The 22,463-nt window shown below is 35.6% G+C and overlaps 1 protein-coding gene across 6 annotated transcripts in view; it reads right to left on the bottom strand.

Annotated features, from left to right (window-relative positions):
* Positions 1 to 22,463, bottom strand: part of melt (ventricular zone expressed PH domain-containing protein melted) — a 210,095-nt gene that overhangs the window by 170,185 nt on the left and 17,447 nt on the right. For all 6 annotated transcript variants that reach the window (XM_085809519.1, XM_085809517.1, XM_085809518.1 and 3 more), the window contains 3 exons: positions 20,735 to 20,969; positions 13,089 to 13,233; positions 9,918 to 10,092 (listed from right to left, as the gene is read on the bottom strand). In XM_085809519.1, coding sequence (XP_085665645.1) covers positions 9,918 to 10,092; positions 13,089 to 13,233; positions 20,735 to 20,943 — 529 coding nt within the window. In that variant the 5' untranslated portion in view covers positions 20,944 to 20,969. The remainder of the gene's footprint in view (positions 1 to 9,917; positions 10,093 to 13,088; positions 13,234 to 20,734; positions 20,970 to 22,463) is intronic.

The raw sequence follows: 22,463 nt of genomic DNA, 5'->3' as shown, positions 1-22,463 counted from the left end.
AAAAGTGCAAAACGTAGGGAAAGTAGGGAAAAAATTAGTTTTTAATTAATATCTCGGCTAATTAAAGTTGCACAAAGATGCCGATGGTCAATACGGCGAGCCACGGAGATTCTGAATCCAACGGTACCTTCCGCTAAGCTCTACACCCGGCCGTTCTTGAGAAGATGATGTTACAAACACACAAACAAACACACAGACAGAGGCACACAGATTTTAATAGTATAGACTAGCGGGCAAGCCCGCCAGCTGAGCGGGGTCGGGCTGAAGCCCGCTTATCATTGTTCGTGTGTATAAGAGTTGCGATTGTAATTTCGCCGGTATGCGAAATTTGGACTGAACTACAAGTGTACAGCGGTTATGATCGGGCTGCGCCGGCTTTGTTCACTTATGCATGGAAAAGTGACTGCATAAACGATACAAATGCGTTAAAGCAAGAAAACACCCGGGGAGCCAGCTCGTTCGCCGAGACCGAAGGTGGGATCGAACTACCAGCGTTAAGAGGTTTTAAGCAAGCTGCGCCCGCTTTTATGACATATGCATCCAGAAAACACTTTATACACTATACACATGCGGAAAATCATGAAAACACCCATACAGCCAGCCCGCTCGCAGAGATTCGAAAGTTTGACCGAACTACCAGTGTTCAGCGGTTTTACCCGCTATCCGCGCGCTGTATTCACGTATGCATCCAAATTTTATATACAGTGCCTCGGAATTCGAAAGTTGGACTGAAATACCAGTGTTCAGCGGTTTTGTGGTGCGAGCTGCGCCCGCTTTATACACATATGCATGGAGAGGATACTGCATAAACGATACACGTGCGTTAAAGCAAGAAAACACCCGGAGAGCCAGCTCGTTCGCCGACACCGAAAGTTGGATCGAACTACCAGCGTTAAGAGGTTTTGAGCAGGCTGCGCCCGCTTTTATCACATATGCATCCAGAAAACACTTTATACACTATACCCATACGGAAAATCACGAAAACACCCATTTGCCAGCCCGCTCGCAGAGATTCGAAAGTTTGACCGAACTACCAGTGTTCAGCGGTTTTACCTGGTATCTCTCGCCGTATTCACGTATGCGTTCAAATTTTATGTACAGTACCCCGGAATTCGAATGTTGGACCGAACTACCAGTGTTCAGTAGTTTTGCGCGGGCTGCTCCCGCTTTATTCAAGTATGCATGCAGAAGATACCGCATACACGTTACACATGCGGAAAATCCCGAAAAAACACATTGAGCCAACACGGTCGCCTGGATTCGAAAGTTGGACCGAACTACCACTAATCAAGAGGTTTTGAGCGAATTTCGGCCGCTTTATTCACTTATGCATCCAGAAGATTCTGCGTACACGAGGCACATGCGTAAAATCACGCAAACACCCATGGACCCAGCCCGTTCGCCGGGATTCGAAATTAGGACCGAACTACCAGAGTTCAGCTTTCTTGCGCGGGCTGAGCCCGCTTTATTCATTTATGCATCCAGAAGGCACTGCATACACAACAGACATGCGTAAAATCACAAAAACATCAGTGTAGCCTGCCTGCTCACTGGGATTTGAAAGTTCCCGTATACCATCTCCAAGGAACAGGAATTTAATTTAGAGCCCTTAAAAATATGCAAATAAAAATCTTTAATCTAAAAAAAAAACAAAAAACCCAAAAGTGAATTTAATTTTATTGCTGCGAACTTATTTAAAATATCCTTTACATTCAAAGATCATATCTACATTAAGTGCACGTATCTAATACCATAAAAAATAAATTATTCCAAAAAATCAAATTTATTATTAAAAAAATAACAACATATTTTTAAAAAGTAGCGTTTCCAGATTTTTTAATTAACATCTCAGCTGATTAAAGTTGTACAACTTCAAGAACGTCATCATTTAAATTTAATGTAATATAATAACTTTTATTCAATATCAATAAAAGAATTAACGTGGCAATCATCTTAACCTTAAATTTAAAAAAATTGCAAAAAGCAGCTGTTTATTTAAAATGCTGACATTAACGAAATATTTTCAACATACAGTGACGTAACATGCAATCGCGTGCTTTGTTTAACCTCAGAATATAACCTTGATTTTTATCTGCGGCGATTTAAGTCTGTTGCAATCGGAAAAATGAGCGCGAAAATTAGCGTTTTCAGTTTTTAATTAATATCTCAGCTGATTAAAGTCGTACGAAGATGAGAGTGGTATCAATGCGTTCCGAGAATTTTTTGCAATCCGGCGATACCTGTCTCGAATTCCAACTCAGCGCCGTTCCATACATATTTGAAAAAAAGTTAAATTGACACGTGACTTTTCCGCCAACACAAATCTGGAGCGGAAGCAATTGTCCCCCCCCCGGCGCTTTCGAAAAAGCAATTTTATCTCAGCTAATTCGGAGACTGCTGCCACTCCGAAAAATGAAATAACGTTTTCGCAGTTTTTAATTAATAACTCCGCCGATTATTGTCGTGCGAAGATGGGACCGGTACCGTTGCATTCGTTGATTTTTTTGGCATCCGGCAATATGAGTTTCCAATTCGAATTCGGCGCCGTTCCCAAGTTATTCAAGAAAAACGAATTTGGCACTCAGTCAAATCCCTAAAATAGGGGAAACCCATGAAAGAAAGTGCAAAACGTAGGGAAACGTAAGGAAAAAATTAGTTTTTAATTAATATCTCGGGTAATTAAAGTCGCACGAAGATGCCGATAGGCAAAATGGCTTCCCACTGAGATTCCGAATCCAACGGTACCTTCCGCTAAGCTCTGCACCCAGCCGTTCTGGAGAAGATGATGTTACAAACAAACAAACACACAGACAGACGCGCACAGATTTTAATAGTATAGACTAGCGGGCAAGCCCGCTTATCATTGTTCTTTTTTAAAAGATATTCTATGTTAAATTTGGCCGGTATTGAAAAGTTGAACCAAACTACCATCTTTTAGCGGCATTCGGAGGGCTTTCCCCGCTTTTTTCACCTATGTATCCAGAAGTTACCGCATACACGATACACATGCGGAGCATCACGAAAACACCCATGCTGCCAGCCCTTTCGCAGGTATTCAAAATACCAGTGTTCAGCGCTTTTGGGCGGGCTGAGCCCGCGCAAAACAGTGTTCACGTGTGCATGCAAAAGATACTGCATACACCGTACACATGCGTAAAATCACGAAAACACCCCTCCAGCCAGCCTGCTGTCCGTGATTCGAAAGTTGGACCGATATACAATTTTTCAGCGATTTTGCGCGTGCTGTGCCCGCTTTATTCACGTATGCATCCAGAAGATAGTGCATAAACGATACACATGCGTAAAATCAAGAAAACACCCATGGAGTCAGCCCGTTCGCCAGGATCGAATGTTGGACCGAACTACCAGCGTTCATCGGTTTTGCGCGGGCTGCCCCCTCTTTATTCACATATGCATCCAGAAGTCACTGCATACACGATACACACACACGAAAACACCCATGCAGCCAGCCCGCTCACGGGGATTTTAAATTTGTTACGAACCACCAGTTATCAGCGCCTTTGCCGCTATTCATTGTTCGTGTGCATAAGAGTTCCTAATGTAATTTCGGCGGTATTCGAAAGTTGGAACGAACTACCAGTGTCCAGCGGTTTTGTGGGGGCTGCGCCCGCTTTATAAAAGTTTGCATCCAGAATATACTACATACACGATACACATGCGTAAAATCACGAAAACACCCATGCAACCAGCACGCAAATTTTCGGGATTCGAAAGTTGGAACGAACTAACAGTGTCCAGCGGTGACCACTCATGCAGCCAGCCTGCTCGCCGGAACTCGTATGTTGGACCGAACTACCAGTGTTTAGCTTTCTTGCGCGGGCTGCGCCAGCTTTATTCACTTATGCATACAGAAGACATTGCATACACGGTACACATGCGTAAACTCACAAAAACACCCGTGTAGCCCGCCTGCTCGCCGGGATTCGAAAGTTGGACCGAACTACCAGTGTTCATCGATTTTGGGCGGGAAGCGCCCGCTTTATGCACATATGTATCCAGAAGACACTGCATACACGATACAAATGCGGAAAATCATGAAAACACCCACGCAACAGCCTGCTCGCCGAGACTCGTAAGCTGGAGCGAACTACCAGTGTTCAGCTTTCTTGTGCGGGCTGCGCCCGCTTTATTCATTTACGTATCTAGAAAGACACTGCATACACGATAGAGATGTGTAAAATCACAAAAACACCCGTGTAACCTGCCTGCTCGCTGGGATTCGAAAGTTGGACCGAACTACCAGTGTTCAGCGGTTTTTAGCGGCCTGCGGCCTCTTTATTCATGTATGCATCCAGAAGATACTGAATATACTATATACATGCGGAAAATCACAAAAGCACCCGTTCAGCCAGACCGTTTGCCGGGATTCGAAAGTTGGACCGAACTACCAGTGTTCAGTGACTTTACGGTGCCGCTAATGGGCCGTAGTAGAAAGAGAAATCGCCAAACTTTTCGGGTTTGTTGTTCAAACAATAGATTCGTTATTAAAATTCCTTTATTTTTTATAAACTTCAACATAATCACACACAAAATTGTATCAATATATATATATATCAATGCGATTAATAATTCATAATTATTTATAATAAGAAAGTTCCCATATACCGTCTCCAAGGATCACATGTTCAATTTAAAACCCAAAACGAAAAAAAATGTTTAAAATTACAGAATCCGCGCAAAGTTTTAACAAAAATTTTTCACAAGAATATAGTTAAGTTAAATTAAATTTAAATAATTCTTTTGCGTCGTTGCTGCAACGAAAAGCTCATATTCAATTAAAATTTAATTAAAAAATTTGAATCGTAAAAAAAATTTAATAATTATTATTGTTGCGAACTAATTTACAATATCATTTAAATTCAAAAAGCATATGTAAATTAAGTGGACATATTGAAAACGATGAAAAAATATATTATTCAAAAAAATCAAATTTATTATTCAAAAAAATAACAATACATTTTTAAAAAATAGCGTTTTCATATTTTTTAATATCTCACAGCTGATTAAAGTTGTACAACTTCAAGAACGTCAGCATTTAAATTTAATGTAATGTAACAACTTTTACACAATATCGGAAAAAAAAAAATAACGTGGCAATAACATATCGTGGCAATTACCCTAACCTGAAATTTAAAAAAAATTGCAAAAGCAGCTGTTTTATTTAAAATGCCGACATTAACGAAATATTTTCAAAGTACATTAACGTAACATGCAATCACGTGCTTTATTCAACTTTAGAATATAACCTTGATTTTTAACTCCGGCGATTCAAGAAACTGTTGCAATCGGAAATAAGAGCGCTAAAATTAGCGTTTTGCTTGTTTTTAATTAATATCTCAGCTGATTAAAGTCGTACAAAGATGAGAATGGTATCAATGCATTCCCAGAATTTTTTAGAATCCGGAGATACCTGTCTCGAATTCCAACTCAGCGCCGTTCCAAAGTTATTTGAAAAAAAAAGAATTTGACACCTGACCTTTTCACCAACAAAAATCTGGAGGGGAAGCAATATTTCCCCCCCTGCGCTTTGAAAAAAGCAATTTTATCTCAGCTAATTCTGAGACTGTTGCCACTCCGAAAAATGAAATAACATTTTCGCAGTTTTTAATTAATAACTCCACCGATTATTGTCGTACGAAGATGGGACCAGTACCGTTGGATTCCTTGATTTTTTTCGAATCCGGGGATATGCGTTTCAAATCGCAACTCCGCGCCGTTCCGCAGTTATTCGAGAAAAACGAATTTGGCACGGAGCCAAATCCCTAAAACAGGGAAAACCGGTGAAAGAAAGTGCAAAACGTAGGGAAAGTAGGGAGAAAATTAGTTTTTAATTAATATCTCGGCTACGCATCACGAAAACAACTTGCACCCAGCCCGCTTGCCGAAAGTTGGAACGAACTACCAGTGTCTAGCGGTTTCGGGCGGACTGCGCCCGCTTTATTAAATTATGCATCCAGAATATACTGCATACACGACACACATGCGGAAACTCAAGAAAACACCCATAGAGCCAGCCCGTTGGTCTTTATTCGAAAGTTCGTCCGAACTACCAGTGTTCAGCGATTTTACCCGGGCTGCGCCCGCTTTATTCGCGTATGCATCCAAAAGATACTGCATACATGTTACACATGCAGAAAATCATGAAACATACATGGAGGCAGTCCGTTCGCTGAGATTCGAAAGTTGGATCGAACTACCAGTGATCAGCGGATTTGCGCGGGCTTCACCCGCTCTATTCTCGTATGCATCCAGAAGATACTGCATACACGATACACGTGCGTGAAATCACGAAAATACCCATACAGACAGCTCTTTAACGGCTATTCGAAAGTTGGACCGAACTACCAGTGTTCAGCGGGCTGCGCCTGCTTTATTCATATATGCGTCCAGAAGATACTGCATCCACGATACACATGCGTTAAATCACGAAAGTACGCATGCAGCCAGCCCGCTCGCTGGTATTCGAAGGATGGACTTAACTACCAGTGTTCAACGCGGACTGCGCCCGCTTTATTGGCGTATACGTCCAGAAAATACTGCATACACGATAAACATACCTAAAATCGCGAAAACACTTATGCAGCCAGCCCGATCGCCTTTATTCGAAAGCTGGACCGAACTACCAGTGTTTTGCGGTTTGCGCGGGCTGTGCCCGCGTTATTTAGGTATGCATTCACAATATACTGCATACACGTTACACATACTAAAAATTACGAAAACACTTATGGAGCCAACCCGTTTGCCGGGATTCGAAATTTGGACTGAACTACCAGTGTTCAGCGATTTTACTGCTCAGGCTTTTTGCAAAGTGTAACCGCAAAACTTTTCGGGTTTAATATTCAAACAGTAGATTCGTTATTAAAACTCCTTTTGATAAACTTCAACATAATCACACACAAAAGTGCATCAATATATATTAATGTAATTAATCAACCATAATTATTTATATTAAGAAAACTTTCCATATACCATGTTCAAGCAACAGAAATTTAATTTAAAATCCTGAACGAAAAAATAATTAGTCGGAATTTAAATAAATAGTTTATTTATATTTATATTTATTTTTTGGCAATTAAAATTTCTTAATTAAAGTTATATTTAATATTAGCTTTATGCGAAAAGAAACATTTGTTACCAAAAATACAACAGTATATATATTAATGAACATATATATAATAACAAAAGCAGTGAATGATTACGTAGCTCAGTAACACAAATGAGCACGCTGATTTAAGTTATTAGAAGTATTAATTTGTTGCTTATTCAGATCCAAAAATCACGAATTGTCCATTGCTACTGAATAAAACCCATTCATCCATTGCTATTGAATAAAACTCAAATTTTTTGCATTTTGATTTTAATTTACTGAATATATCTGTAGCAAATATAATATGCTACAGACCTCTATGCATCTTGCTACTGTCACACCAGACAAGCTAATATTCGACATGACTTGAGACTGTAATGGACAAAGCACATCAACTGCACTCTGAAGACTTTTTTTAACAAATTCTCCAACACCAAAGGGTTTGCCATGCTTGGCAATTTTTTTTTTTTTTTTTCTATCATGTAACTAACATGAAAATTATTTTCAGATTCTGTATTCGCTGTGGTGAAGAAAGACTGCTAAAAACTTAGTTTTGATTTTAATTCACTTGCCTTATTACTCCGAAAATGACCTTCCAAAGCAAAATATTTCTCATTGCGCTTAATATCATAATGTCTCTTAATGTTGTATTCCTTCATCACAGCTACACTGTCATTGCAAATAAGGCAAACTGCCTTACCCTTATGTACAAAATAAAAATAAACATCTGACCACTTTTCTTGAAAACATAGTACTTTTCCTTCAACTTTTCTTTTTTTGTTATCACGGCTTGCCATTGTTTACTCATACATAGACCATTAATGCTTCTGAATTTTAGAATGTGGAATGAGTGTGAGTAATCTAGCTTAAAATCAAGTGTAGAAAATCTGCTTATCACCAAATCAAACAGGATGTTTACGATCCCCGTTCCCTTTGACAACTGACTGCAACATCAGGAGAGATATTCTGTTAATTTAATCCCCCTTCCCTCTAAAGTAGCGGCATGCTCAAGGTCATCTTTGGCAAAGTATTAATGAAAGCTTGACATCTGTTGCAAACCTGTTAGAGATAAAAACCATTTTATGGAATATGATTTTATGGAATTTAGATTCCATAAACCTTTTTATGGAATTGAGATGTTATGCGTAGTCAAATTTTTTATTTTTAAAATTACAAAAGATAAAGTAAAATTTTTGAAAAATTCATGATTTTCAGAAAATTTTATCTCAAATATCAGGCATGACAATAAAATGTTTTAAATATCAAGAATAAGAGAAAAAAGGTTTTTTTTTTTTTTTTTTTTTTTTTTTTACGAAAAAAAGCTGGCGTGGCAATTTTTCTTGAAATCAAAATTTCTTAAAATTCTTCAATTTTCTATAAATTCAACTGTGGTGCCACTAAAATGGCTTCGGTGGGCCACGGGTTGAAGACCCCTACTCTACAGGAATAGGTCAGAGGGTCTGCTGCTACCGCTCTTCTGCTACCTTGTTTGTGAAGTCCAATCTTCAAGGCAAAAATGGCAGCTGTAATTATTGTCCCAATTCAATTTTATGTTGGAACTACTGCAGCTGAGTGTACATTATGCACTGAAGAGACATTTGGCTAAGTGAAAATAGTTATGCAGCCCTAATTTCAAAAATTGTATAAATCATTCCTAAACCATTTCACTGTTTGTTTGCATAATGACAGCAGAAGGAACTTAGACCCTCGGTGTCAAAGGCAAAGCATTATGTAAGTATTTTTTGATTTTCAGGTTTAGATTTTAAATAAACAACTTATTGTGGAGCAATCACTTAATGTTAAATGCTTATGTTGTACATTTTCATAGAGACGTCACATAATATCATACACTCTTTAAGTGAGTAGACACCTTTTACAGTCATTTTAATTATTAAAAAAAAAACACAGATGCCAACACTGAAATATGAAAAACCAGGATGATCCTGCAGTAAAACGAGGTTTCAGCAGCATTTCATGTTGTGTGGCAATGTCATTTCAAAAGAATTCCAAACTAACTAATGTTTACTTTATAATCCATGACTTAGGTTATCGAACTGTTAATATTATGATTCTGATTTAAAATATATTAATATTTAATCAGATATTCTAAATTTTATGTTCTTTGGCTAACTTCATTTTGTAATTTTCTCACAATGAGAAAATCTGCAGTACGGAAGGAAAACTTTTACTTATCAAAGTACTTTTAAATGCAATGAAAATATAAATAATGATTCATGTACATAACACTGCAAGACTAAACTTGATGTAAAATATACTGAAATACAAATATTAATTGATTGACCGAAACTTTTAAAAACACTTTACAGTTTTTAAAAAAATTCTGAACAACAGAAGGAAGTCTTCAACAAAGCAACCGCTTTCCAATACCAAAAACAAAACTGATGCCAAATGCTATTTCATTCATCCTCAATACTTGACATGTTACAAACCATGCAAAGGGCATACAAACTATACCAGTAAAATGGCACCACCTTTTATTAAGCAGAATTATAAGATTCCGCATTAGGAAGAAGGCCAATAGAAAAAAGATTTGCAATACAATTGCAGTATCATTCTCTAGGTAAATGATACCCAGTTTCAGATCCCACTAAACTACACATACCATGCTTAAAATTTGCAAAAACATACAAGATTAAAATAATTATTAAAAACTTAAGAAATACATTAAATTAAATGATAAAAAATGCACACGGGAAATGACACTAATCATAATACAGCATTTTGAAATCTTATTATAATAAGTTTTCAACAATAAACTTTCAAGCATGTGCAGCAATTTAATACTTACCACTTATTATACTGTCTATTATAGGCTGTACGTGAACAGCGAGGAGTTCCGCATTATTAATTGCAGCTAAGGAAAGATAGCTTGATAAATTTCGACTAAGTTCTTTGTTGCCTCTATGTAAAAATTTCACAGCAACAGGCAATGCTAGTTTCATAACTGATTTCTTATTGTGATTCTAAAATAAGAAACATATTTTAAAGATTATTAATACAGCAAATATTAAACCATTTAAAAATTGTGCCAAATGCACTGCTACTTAAATTACAACATAACAGTTAAACTGATCATAACAAAATATCCCTAAGCAATTTTGTATGGTCCTTACCTTTTTTTTTTTTTTTTTTTGTTTTGTTTTTTTAAAGAACTTGAAATACTAACAATGTCAAACTTTCTTTGAAAACCTACAAAATGAAACACTATTTTACGCTAGCAAAGCACCTAAATGGGGCAGCAAAGAAATACTGTACCACTAGATGGAAAGGTTCACAAATCAGATACTAGTTCAAAGATTCACACATTCTTTATACACAGCTACATGGTTTATTTACTTCTGGGGCTAAAAACTAACATTAGGGAAAATTCTGCCACTGAAACTAGGAATGAACTACTGCAGAGCTGTCAATAGGAATAATGCGAAAAGCTTATTTCCAAATTTGCATATCTGACTTTGCTTTATGTATTTATTTTGGACTTAATAAAATAGGCATTCTTTTCATCAAGCTGTATATATCATTAGGGCTGATATTTCTATCTATCAGATATACTATTTATATATGATACCAACTGGTGCCCCATTAACTGAAAAGAATCTAATATTTTACAAAACACTCAAATATAACTACAAAGATTCTAATCCATAATTAAGTATTTCTTCATATATTCTACATTAGAAATAATATCTGAATAGTTATCCGAGTTCTGCTGTTTCCTTCTGAATATAATTTCCCTACACATTTTGCATGGCAGTTGCACTATCTTTTTTTCTTTTTCCTAACATCACACTTCTAATTTTTAAAATTGAACTAGGTTTAGTTCAGAATAATTTCAGTATTTAAAACATTACTCTAACGATATTTCATGCTCACACAGGAACGTCTTATCCACCAGCCATACCATCAAGTAATTGATAAAAATATGACAGAATATTCACCCTTGTACCTTCCCACTAATACTACAGCTTCCCAAGCTCTTACTGAGATTTTCAGTAGTGTCAAATTATACTATATGCAATTTCTTCTACAAGTACTTAATGAAAATCTTTATCTTGCGCAAACAGTTCCTTAAGTTGACCAAACAACTCATCACAGGAAGTTAATGCTGTTCAATGCTTTTTATTTGTAATAATCAAATTTTACAAAATTAAAAAAAAAATGTGATAAAAACCTATGATGAAAATACTTTGCCAACATATTACAATAAATAGTAAAATACTGTTTCAGCGCAAAGACCATAATGCTGGATCTTATATCACTTTGTATTTTACGTTACACTAAATTTGAAATTAAAAAATAATTTTTTGTTAAAATATGAAAATGCATTTTAGAGTTGTACATTACTATTTCATAAATTACTCTAAAGAAAACATATCATTTTAGTAAAACCACTGAGGGAACTTTTCTTAGTGTTTTCCAAATATTACACAAAGTTAATAATAAATACATCAAACTTGTTCCACTGTACTAAAATACATTGGCAGGAAATTAACTGAACAACTTAAAAACTCATAGAATATTTAATGATTTTGCAGCTAACAACATGAAACTTGCACAAAATCTTTAGTCGTGAATGTCATATCTTCAAAATGCAGAATTATCTTATTTCTGCAAAAAAAAAAAATTAAAAACAAAGTGAGGTATGGTAAACTTGGCATTACTACTTACAGATATATAGAAAAAATTAATAAGCTTATGTCACCCTTGACTGTTGACTGAAATGCAAGCTTTACATTGATTTTTCATGCCTTGTATTAGATTTTCTATGTGTTCCTGAGGTAGCAATAAGCATTCAGAATGAATATTGCCTTGAATCTCCTGGAGAAAGTACTATCTAGTCTACAATGATGCAAGTTGGTGTCCTAGTGTGACACACACATGCTCAATCACATTTAAATCCAAACACTGTGCAAGTTAATCCAGCTCCTCGATTTCTTTGTTCTAAAGCTGATTGGTCACAAATTAAAATGTGTACGTTAGTGCAGTTATTTAAAATGATGCTCACACATATCAGGATTCCACTGCCTTTGCACAATATCTTTTACAAATGTAGTCAGGTTCATTGCAAATGTTTTGATCCTTCCAGAGATCATCTGCAATTAGTCTCCAAATAAAAATGAGACTCCTCATTAAAGAGAACTGGGTGAACTAAATTCAGTGAATGATACTCCAATCTCAATAATCTCTGCATCACTGCAACCAGGCACATTTTTGCAATCTGAGTAAGTTGGACACAAATCATAGATTTCCCTACCTATAGCTCTATTTTGTGCAGCTTATCACTCATGGTATATCTGGATAGCAAGTTCCTGTAGCCACAGCAAAAGGCCTAGCAATCTTGGCTGATGTTAACTGTCTATATCTTTTAGCAATGCTTGCTAAATAATGGTTCTGAGACTATGTTGTGGCATGCTTTTGACTGTGACCTGGTAGTCTGCACATATCACCAGTCTGAGTAAAGATCCAGATTCTTAGAGCACTATCTCCAAATTCTTAACATGATGCTTTGGGCTACTTTTAGGTTTGAATGCCATTTCTTCTAATCCATCAGATGCCTTGCAACATGTTTCGCTTTTCAAAAGTAAAAAACTTTATCAAATTACTAATACAATTTATTAGAATTTGAAATACCCCTTGCATTCCCTTCTACATATGCTAAAAGAATGTCTGCAAAGTATTTGCATATTTCTATGTGGTAAATTCCACTGAACTATGTGAATTCCTTTGGACTACATGATAATACTGACCCTGAGCTATCAACCAACTACCTTTCATTGGTTCTCACTTAACAGAGTTACCAAAAAGCGCGTTTTAAAGTTTTTTCGTGAAGCCTCACCAGCTTATTTTTAAAACACCAGTCAATGCACCAACAGTTTATTTTTAAAACACCTTGTCAATGTAAGAAGTATTGGCTGCAAAATTGATAAGTTTGTAACACATACATTACAAATTCTCTTACCAAAAATATGCAACTGACAATATCTGACGCAATTTTTGCATGAGGAGGATCCTCATCTTTAGGAAGTGGACGAAGATCATGATTGAGACATGATTCTAATAGTGAAACCATTGCAAGAGCATGCTGTTCAATTGTTCCAGTATCCCTAAGAAAAAAAAGAAAAAGAAAAGCTTTTTTTTATGTACATTCTATGAAAAATTCAGTAATAGTAGCATTCTTACATCATATTTGGTTATTTCATACTAATTTCTGAGCAACATAATAGGGAAGAGGCAAAAATTGCAATTGTATTACCACATACAAACTATTTTGCTAAACTTTGCCAAAAAGTTGTGAAATATAACTAAAATTAACTCCAGAAAATAATTTTAACACAGATGCAAGGAAATATGTCAGAACTTAAGTGCATTTAAACCCAAGTTAACAATCAAAATATTGTTTTTCAAATAGTTTAATTAAATGTGACTTGATTATGCTTAAATTAATGAAATGTAGACATTATTAGTGGTAGAATTTGAGGATAAATAGGTCATGTTACTGCAATACAAGATCAATTTATAGGTTTATATATATAGTACAAAGCCTGAGATCCAGATTTGTCAAGACATTGATGATTAGAGATTTTGGTAAATTCTAGATTTTAGACCATCTGTTTAAATCAAGAAAGATTACAAATAGAAATTACCAAATTAAAAATGTGAAAGGTTGTCAATCAAGATCCACAATGATGAATAAGGATTGTTATTTGGCACTCTAAGCACGGTGATACAGGACTGCTATAGCATCACAGCTGTCACGTCAGCAGTATGCTACCACAAGAAACAGTTTCCCAGTCTACTGTTGTCCACAGGCTTCATGACATAAAGTTGTTTGCCAGAAGACGAGCTCTTTGCATCCCACTTACTGCAGCACACAAGAGAGCGCATTTAGCATGGTGCAGACATGTGCCCTTGGACCAGACTTCAGTGAAGCACTAGTTTTTACAGATGAGTCAAGATTCAGCCTGGATGCTGATTCCCAGCATAGGTGTATCCGGAGAAAGCATAGAAAATAATACTGTCCCTCCCTCATCAGGAAAAGGATCATTACAGTGATGGAGGTGTAATGGTGTAAGCAGGCATCATGTTGGACGGCCGCACTCCCCTCTATGTGTTTGATAAAGGCTCCTTGACTACACATGTTCCTAAAATGTACTTGCTGTACCCCCTGCTAAGTAAATGCTGAACTACTATTGGCTGATCAGATTGATATGTAATAAAGTCACTGGTTTGCTCAAAGTTACAAGTCAATTGCATGGATTCTGAAGAAGGGTTGTGGAACCGGCATAAAATATAATTCCTAGTTTGCTGGGTAAAACATAATAAACTTTGTATGCATATACATTCTGAATTAATAATAGACCATTAAAAGGTACAGCTGGTAAAGAATATAGAACACAAAGCTCTTCAAACATATAACACTTGAAGTATTTTATTTAGACGACATAAGAGATATTTACTACAAAGAAAAATTTTGTCGAGCAAAATATATATAAATCTATAAGAAATTTCGTTACCGGAGCATTACCGGTCATTTATAATTGTACTCTAGATTTTCAAATATCAGAAATTGTGAAATAACATAAGAAATGTTATTGAATTTATGGGGAATTTGAGCTTGACATGAAGGGATTTTTTTATTTATTTTATAATAGAATAAGACTGGTTTTGTATTTTTGAAAATTTTTGGCAAAAGAACGGTTTAATCTTTTACTATTTCATTGGTATGTTAATATTTTCTGAAACCAAAATTATAAAATGGACGACTGTTAATATTTACAATAATAACTGAAATTCTGAAAAAGAACATTTTTTTTAATTATTTAAAAAGTACAGAGCATCTTTTAATGATGTCCATATTTTAAAAAGGCACAAAAAGACAAACTAGAAGATTACTTTGTCATTGTCACCAATAACGTATCAAAGAATATTGGTTCAGTTTTGGATGGCAGAATTCAGTTGCATACTAAGTTATTTGAACAACAGAAAAAAATAAGCAATCAAGAACTTGGGTTTGTGTGTGTGTGATTATGGCAAAGCCTCGAGGGCTATCTGCCTAAGAGGAGGGATGCCTTCGTGGAGGACTTTCTAAGGGAAACTGGCTCGTATACACGTTACACATGGGGAAAACCACGAAAACGCCCATGCAGCCAGCCCGTTCGCGGGATTCGAACCTCGGACCGAACTACCAGTGTTCAGCGACTTTACCGCTCGGCCGCTGATGGGCCATCAAGAACTTGGAAACAGTCATTTTGATAATTCTAGGCATAGTTTGACATGATGAATTAATAATTTTAAAAAGCTGTGTAGTGGATTTGTCATTCGAAAAGGTTATAAGGTCAGAATTTATTCAGAGTATCATGTTATGCCTCGAATAATAGGAAGAAATGCTTACAAGTGAGCGTCAGAATTTGATAGAGCCATGATCGTCACCTATTGAGAGTGTGGATTATCGTTCCATGATATAGCTCGTCGAACTGGTCAATGTCCAACAACAGTTATGTGAATATGAAAGCAGTAGAATGCTGAGAGTCATACTGAACAACATGCAGGATCTCAAAGCCCTCTCATGACTAATGCCTGAGAGGACAGACATATTGTGAGATCAGCCCTGCAAAACCATACAACCACATCACGGACCACTAGTCAAAACATGGGCATGTTTGCAGCACACTTGTATGATGTGGCAACATTTCCAGCAGCATGGTCTATCAGAAAGGTGTCCATTACTTTGGCTTTCCTTGACAATGCAGCACAGAGAGAGACGGCGACTGTGGTGCATTCAACAATAAAGCTGCATACAGGAGTGGCACAATGTTGTCTTTTCAGATGAGTCCCGGTTCTGCATGCACTATTCTGATGGCCATATATGTGTCTGGAGGCTCCGAGGTGACCGCACGTTGCCTGGTTGCATTCGTTATCAGCATAGGAAACCTGAATCTGGTCTGATGCTTTGGGCAGCCATTGGGCACATAGCAGACACATCTGTAATTCGAATCAACAGTAATTTGAACTCAGATTGGTACATTTCTGACATCTTACGTCCAGTTGTTGCGACCTATCTTCGAGGGCTGCCAAACAACATCTTCCAAAAAGAAAATGTCACATGTTGCATGTCGTGTTCTGGCCTTCCTCGATACACAAAGTATTCTATTACTGCCCTAGCCCGCATAGTCTCCAGGTCTGTATAACAGAATGAGATGGAGAATTGTCATTAGTTTCGAGGCAGACCAATCACAAGCACCGGTTGCTACAGAACTTAATGAGTCAAAGTCATCTGTAATTTGGGGAAACAATTTCAGGACACTGGATCCATACTAAGAAGACCTTACAGGGTCAATCAAGATCCACAAAGATGAACAAGGATCATTATTTTGCACTCTAACAACTGTGACACAGGACTGCTACAGCATCACAGTAGTTCATCAATTTCATTTCTACCCTTCGAGAACCATCCCAGCGTTGAACGCTCCTTTGCTGCAGGAAGCAAATCAACTGCCTCCTATCTAGTGTGCTGTTATGCTGACCAACCTGTCTAACTGTGAGAGGGGACCATACTACATATTAGACTCATTTTCAGTTCAATGTAATAACTTGGATTTTAGTATACCTTGGAGTATACCTGTACTACAAGCTTTACTGATAATCATGTGTACATAAAATGGCTTTTGAATGCTACACCTTCCTCTCTGTTACATATATATTCATAACAAATTTTATAAAAATCTTTTATTAGATTTTCAGAAATTCGACATAATGTAGAAAATCCTCTTAATTCCATATATAAGTGTTACAAGGTGGTTGGTCCAAAAAAAAAAACAAAAAAAAAAAAAAAAAAAAAAAAATACGTCCCTGATATATAAACCACTATCTACTCAACCAGCCAAAATGAAATTTCAGACATTATTATTTGAAGGTATGTACTCAAGTTTGCGATGATTTAAGAGAATAGGGCTCTCAAAGCTATGATTGCAGTGAAAAAATTTTGAATTTTTTTATTTTTTTTAAAAGCAACACTCACTTTTTTCCCTCCACAAAATTATGAGTGCATTGGAAAATCGTAATGATAACAAGAGCTAGATAGGACAGAAAAATGCTGCCCCCCCACAACCATTCAAGAACCAAAAATGAAAATGTGTTTTGTTAGTCGGCAGATATCTGAATCATAAATATTCAATATGATTTATTATTATCGCAGATGATGACGTTTTCGGGAGGATGGGACCTCAGCTAAACAGAACAAAAATTGATTTATGGCACACTTGCTTTTGCTTGAGTATTATTATCTCTGTGAGGAATAGGAAAAATTTTCAAACACAGGGAGTTAATTGGAGGTTCAGTTAATATATCATTCCAGTTATTAGATATCCAGGTGTTGCTTTGTACTGTATACACACATACACAGGGCAAAGTCTGAGATCCAGACTTTATATGGTGCCTTTTCTATAAAGCCCATCTGCTTTTTCTTGAATATTACATCATTACTGCAATTTGTAAGGGGAGAAGAATTCCTCAGGCTTAAAAAAATTGCATGCAATCCCAAAATCTGGATATTAGATCATTCTGGATTTCATATTTTGTACTGTAAATAACTTTACTATCGAAATCAAATGTTTAATCATGTCATCCTCACTTAACAAAATATTTGACTTTATCTTGAAGAAACATGAAGTAGTATATACCTTAAATATTGAACAAAAAGGCCCTTTTTACACAGAAATGATCTGAAAAGAAGAGAAATGTTAATAGGGGTGGGCAATTTTAGAATTAATTAATATTCCACTGCAAATGGGTTTATCAAAAAATATCAATAGAAATTCCTGTAATTAAGTTGCCTTCCATTTGTACCCCCTTTCCTTTCCAAACATGCCTTAAAATGTTATGAATGTAAGTAAGACAGCATTCACTTATTAACTACATTGATAACATACAAATTTTTCCCATTTGTTGAATTTCAAAGCTGAAAAATGTTAGTATATCACCATAAGAAGCTTTCCAAATTGCTATATATAAAAATATATGCCTACAGATTCAAGATGGTGTAAGCCTATGCTTCATTTCTACAAATTAGACAAAATGCTTTGTTGTGCTGCAGACCTTTTGGCTTTAATATCTCTGTAAAGAAGTTATACAGTACAAAGTCCGAGATCCGGACGTTCATTATCTGGAATGATCTAAAATTCGAACCTCAAAACCAGCAATGTTTTCTTTACGCATGCGCATTTAAATCCCCCTCCGCGCATAATAAAACATCTGGAGAGTCCCGATTCTTAATTTCACTTTGACACTAAATAAAATACCTTGTTATTGAAGAAACAATCATTTTAGCATAAATTTGTATGATCAGTAATTTGGCTCCATTGCTGCGTATCTGCTTTTGGCACACATCTCAAATTGAAACATTCCACATAGATACATTGTTGATCTGACGCCAACCTGGCGAATCATTATTTATTATACTTTCCTTTCATCACCGCATGTTTATCCAAACATGACAACTTGAGTAATGACTCATGTAGCGATGCCTAAACAATTTTCTTTATATTATTAATTGAATAATAAAGGAGTATGGTAACCTTTTATGTTGACATTACACTTGGCGATGATTACAGATTTAAGTTAAATGCGCGAAAAATATAGACGAGGAAAAATTTACCAAAAACTTCTTTCCATATGCTAAAAAATAGGTTTTGTTGATGATACTCATAGACCCAAAGATTACATTTAGGGCTATTTGAATTAAGAATAACTGACTTGTTATTCACATACACCCAGAACCAGCGCCAGAGCTCATATAGCCGCACAAAGTCGCAGAATTTAGGACCCACAGAGACTGCATCAGGCGGTAAGATACCTAGCGGCCCTCAATAAGGCTTAAGTATATGTGCGAATTTATTTATTCAGAACTCTGATAAGCCTTAAGCACGTGCAAGAAATAGGCATAAGTATAATAACTAATAAAATTTAGGCTTAATTGTTTCGGTGCGTGATAGAAGCAAGATAAAATTTAACGGAACAGCTTGTTGTTAAGTCGCCAAGCTCATGATGCATTTAAGACATAGGAAAGGGAGTCTGGTGTTGTTCCATCCTGCTGCAGGCACCAGCATACAAATTTAATGTGCACTGGTTAAATATCTGGTGAATGTGAGTAAATTTTATAAAATGAGTATGTATTTATTTATATAATATACAAATTCCTATTTTATGTTAAATAAAAGCCCAAATTATAAAATTATTATCATAGATATAAAGAATGAAATAAGCTTTTAACTTAAGCCAGAATTGACTTACAGTGAAGGTGCTAGAATGGTGCAAGTCAAGCACTACCTATACCACTTAAAATTGAGAATAATTTATTGGTCCATGGGTTGAATTAATATCATCCAGTTTTGGATGAATGAAGCTGTGTTACAAGAAAAACTGAAATTCTGAAAGATCATTACCTCAGTTTCTTCAGATCCATAACTTACAGATCAACTAAACATGAAGACCAATTTTACTGCTTTAACACTAATCTTCCTGATGTGTTGCAAATACCACTGCATGCTAACTGTATGGCTGATTTCCTCCTGTATCCACTGTTTCATCAGAATCTCTTGCCACAGTGCCATACCATAGCCCTAAGCTGTGCAATCAATACTGTCCATACCCGACTCCTCAGCTGCAGGTATAACAATGATTGACAGAATTCCATTTGGATGCAGTACGGTAAACCACTACATATAGCCATGAATTTGAAATAATTGCTTTAAGATATTATCTGCAATCACATTATCTGTTTCATGCTACTCTGCTAGTTAGCAGGATTAGTACTTTCCTAACACTAATGGATCTTGGACTGTATCTAAATTCTATGGTCTAGTGGAATAATCTTTGTACACTGATTAAAAGAAAGCATCATAAGCAAAGTGTGAGGTATCTTAGTTGATATGTGCCATGTTACTGAACATTTGCATAATGTGGACGACAACAATCTTATATCAAACAATTGTAACCCATTTGTAGTTAAACAGTTTTTCCTCAATTTTAATGTCCTTTTTAACTTTATGCATTTTTTTCTGTATTGCTCTCTCATTGTTTAAAAATCCTTATATTCACTAATTTTCATTTTCCCCACACTCCAATGCTTTATGCTGTTTTACTTCCTGCATGCTATTCTGAAATCCTCATGTTTGTAAGAAAATTTTCGGGATACAGATATATCATAAACCTTGATATAAGTCTGTCCCTATTTACAAATACCAATTTCACATATCACTTTACCTTATCTTACACAAAGCTGCAATTGATTCTTTGCTTTTCACACTTCCAATGTAACCATTAATAGGTCAAGTTATTTTATGACCACTCTGTATAAGTTGATCTCCTAACTCATTTTTATCAAAACACCTTGATTTACTTGTTTATACTCATAAAGAACTTATATGAAAATCAATCAATACCAGATGAAAAAATGCTTATATGATTCAATTAAAAGTAATTACAAACTTCCCAGAAATTACATCCATTTTTTAACCATGTTAAAAGAAGGATATTTTTCAGCACACAATACCTTTTTTTAACACTACATATTTAAAAAAAAAATAAACAATACTTAAACTGTACTACCTGATAGCAGAAGTAACTCTTGTGATACAGATTTCAATAACACTTTGGTTATTGTCATTTTGGGTAAAATCTGATGAACTTGCAATTTCTTGAATTCTAGCTAATACTTCAGATAAATCAGCTACAACACTGTTATCGTCGATTGAGAATAAATCACCAGCTCTTGAAAGATCACGGTTAGTCAAAACTTGTGCAAAAAGTTCATGCATATTGAAAAATTCACATCATTCAATATCTACAGAAAAAAAAAGAAAAGCACTTTCACAAATAAAAACTACAATAATTTGCCAAATGTCACAAATGTTCACAACAAGCATATTACAAAACTAATAATAATTCCACACCATTAAAAAATATTTTAACTTAAATTTCATCCTATACAATATCCAACGTTTGTTTTTAAAGTTCATTAAATTCTTTACAAAATTCATACCATCTGATAAAACTGTTAACCTTTTTGCGACGGCGCACCTTTGTTTAAGACGCTCGTGCAGGACGGAAGGGAATCGAAGGCAGTCACTGTACAGGACGGAGGTTTTGCATCGCTAAGCCCAATTTTATTTAAAAAAAAAAAAATCAGAAAAAACAAGTTTCGCTTCTAGCATCGCAATTTTTGGTATCATTTTAGATTATTACTTGATCTCTTATATATGTTAAAATTAGCACTTAATAACATTTTTTTTTCTTTATTTTACATGAAAATATACTTAAAAAATTGCTTATCCTGTAAAATAATTTTCGGAAGCACTATTCAAATTATTCCAAAGTTTAAATTGATAACATCCATCAATAAAGTTTAAAATTAATAAAACAACACAATAAAGACAATTTACAGTAAGATGTAACTAAATTTAAAATGAAGACTGAATGTGGTAAATTTCGAAGCACGGAGAAGTATCACTTTCGAACTCTCAGAAAAAGTATCACTTTCGAACTCTCAGAAAAAGTATCACTTTCGAACTCTTTAGAAAATGAATCATCACCCTCATCTGCGTTAATAAATGGTTCATTGACCATATGAGGGTATTCCTTCTCTGATAAATAGTCCCTTCCCACCATAATAGACTGGAGGTGAGGCTTTCCGAAATAAAAAGAAAAGAAACGGAAATATATCTGAATGCAATGCAAGACATAACAATACTCCACATACTAACCCTAAAAGACTGTACATAGTAAAGGAAAAAAAAAGGGAATTGGATATAAATCAGACACATGAATGTTTTCATTAACACACAGCGGTTTAAAGAGCTCACCTCTGTTTATGCTTTTCCTCCCCACCTCGCAAGAGCTGATGAGTAAAATGCCAAAGTCGAGCAGAATATATCTAACTCAAGGTCAGGAACCGAAAACTGTGTTCATTTCAAAAGTAATGGATATAGGATGCCATCTAGTGGCCTTCAGAAAACCATTCCAGCTTAAAATGCATATACGCATCACCCGTCCTCTGAATGCAATCTCTAGCAATGCGTGGATGGGACGCCTGGCTGTAAGAGATGTTCTTAGGGAATGCGTATATTGGACGCCCGTCCTGAAAGGGTTAAATAAAGTATGTGTAACACCATAACATCCCAGCACAATTTAAGGGAATTGCAGTATTATAAACTTCATTAATTAATTGCTAGACTGAACAATGTAAATTATCTCAATATTCTAATTAATAAAAAGAAGACTAATTTTTCCAGATCAATACTACTTACATCCAAAATCTATTCAATACATTCTTAGGCAA

This window comes from Stegodyphus dumicola, chromosome X2, assembly GCF_044657685.1.
Source record: "Stegodyphus dumicola isolate Sdum_Otavi_A_Nest chromosome X2, ASM4465768v1".
Lineage (NCBI taxonomy): Eukaryota > Metazoa > Arthropoda > Arachnida > Araneae > Eresidae > Stegodyphus > Stegodyphus dumicola.
This window is presented reverse-complemented; position numbering and strand designations above follow the sequence as displayed.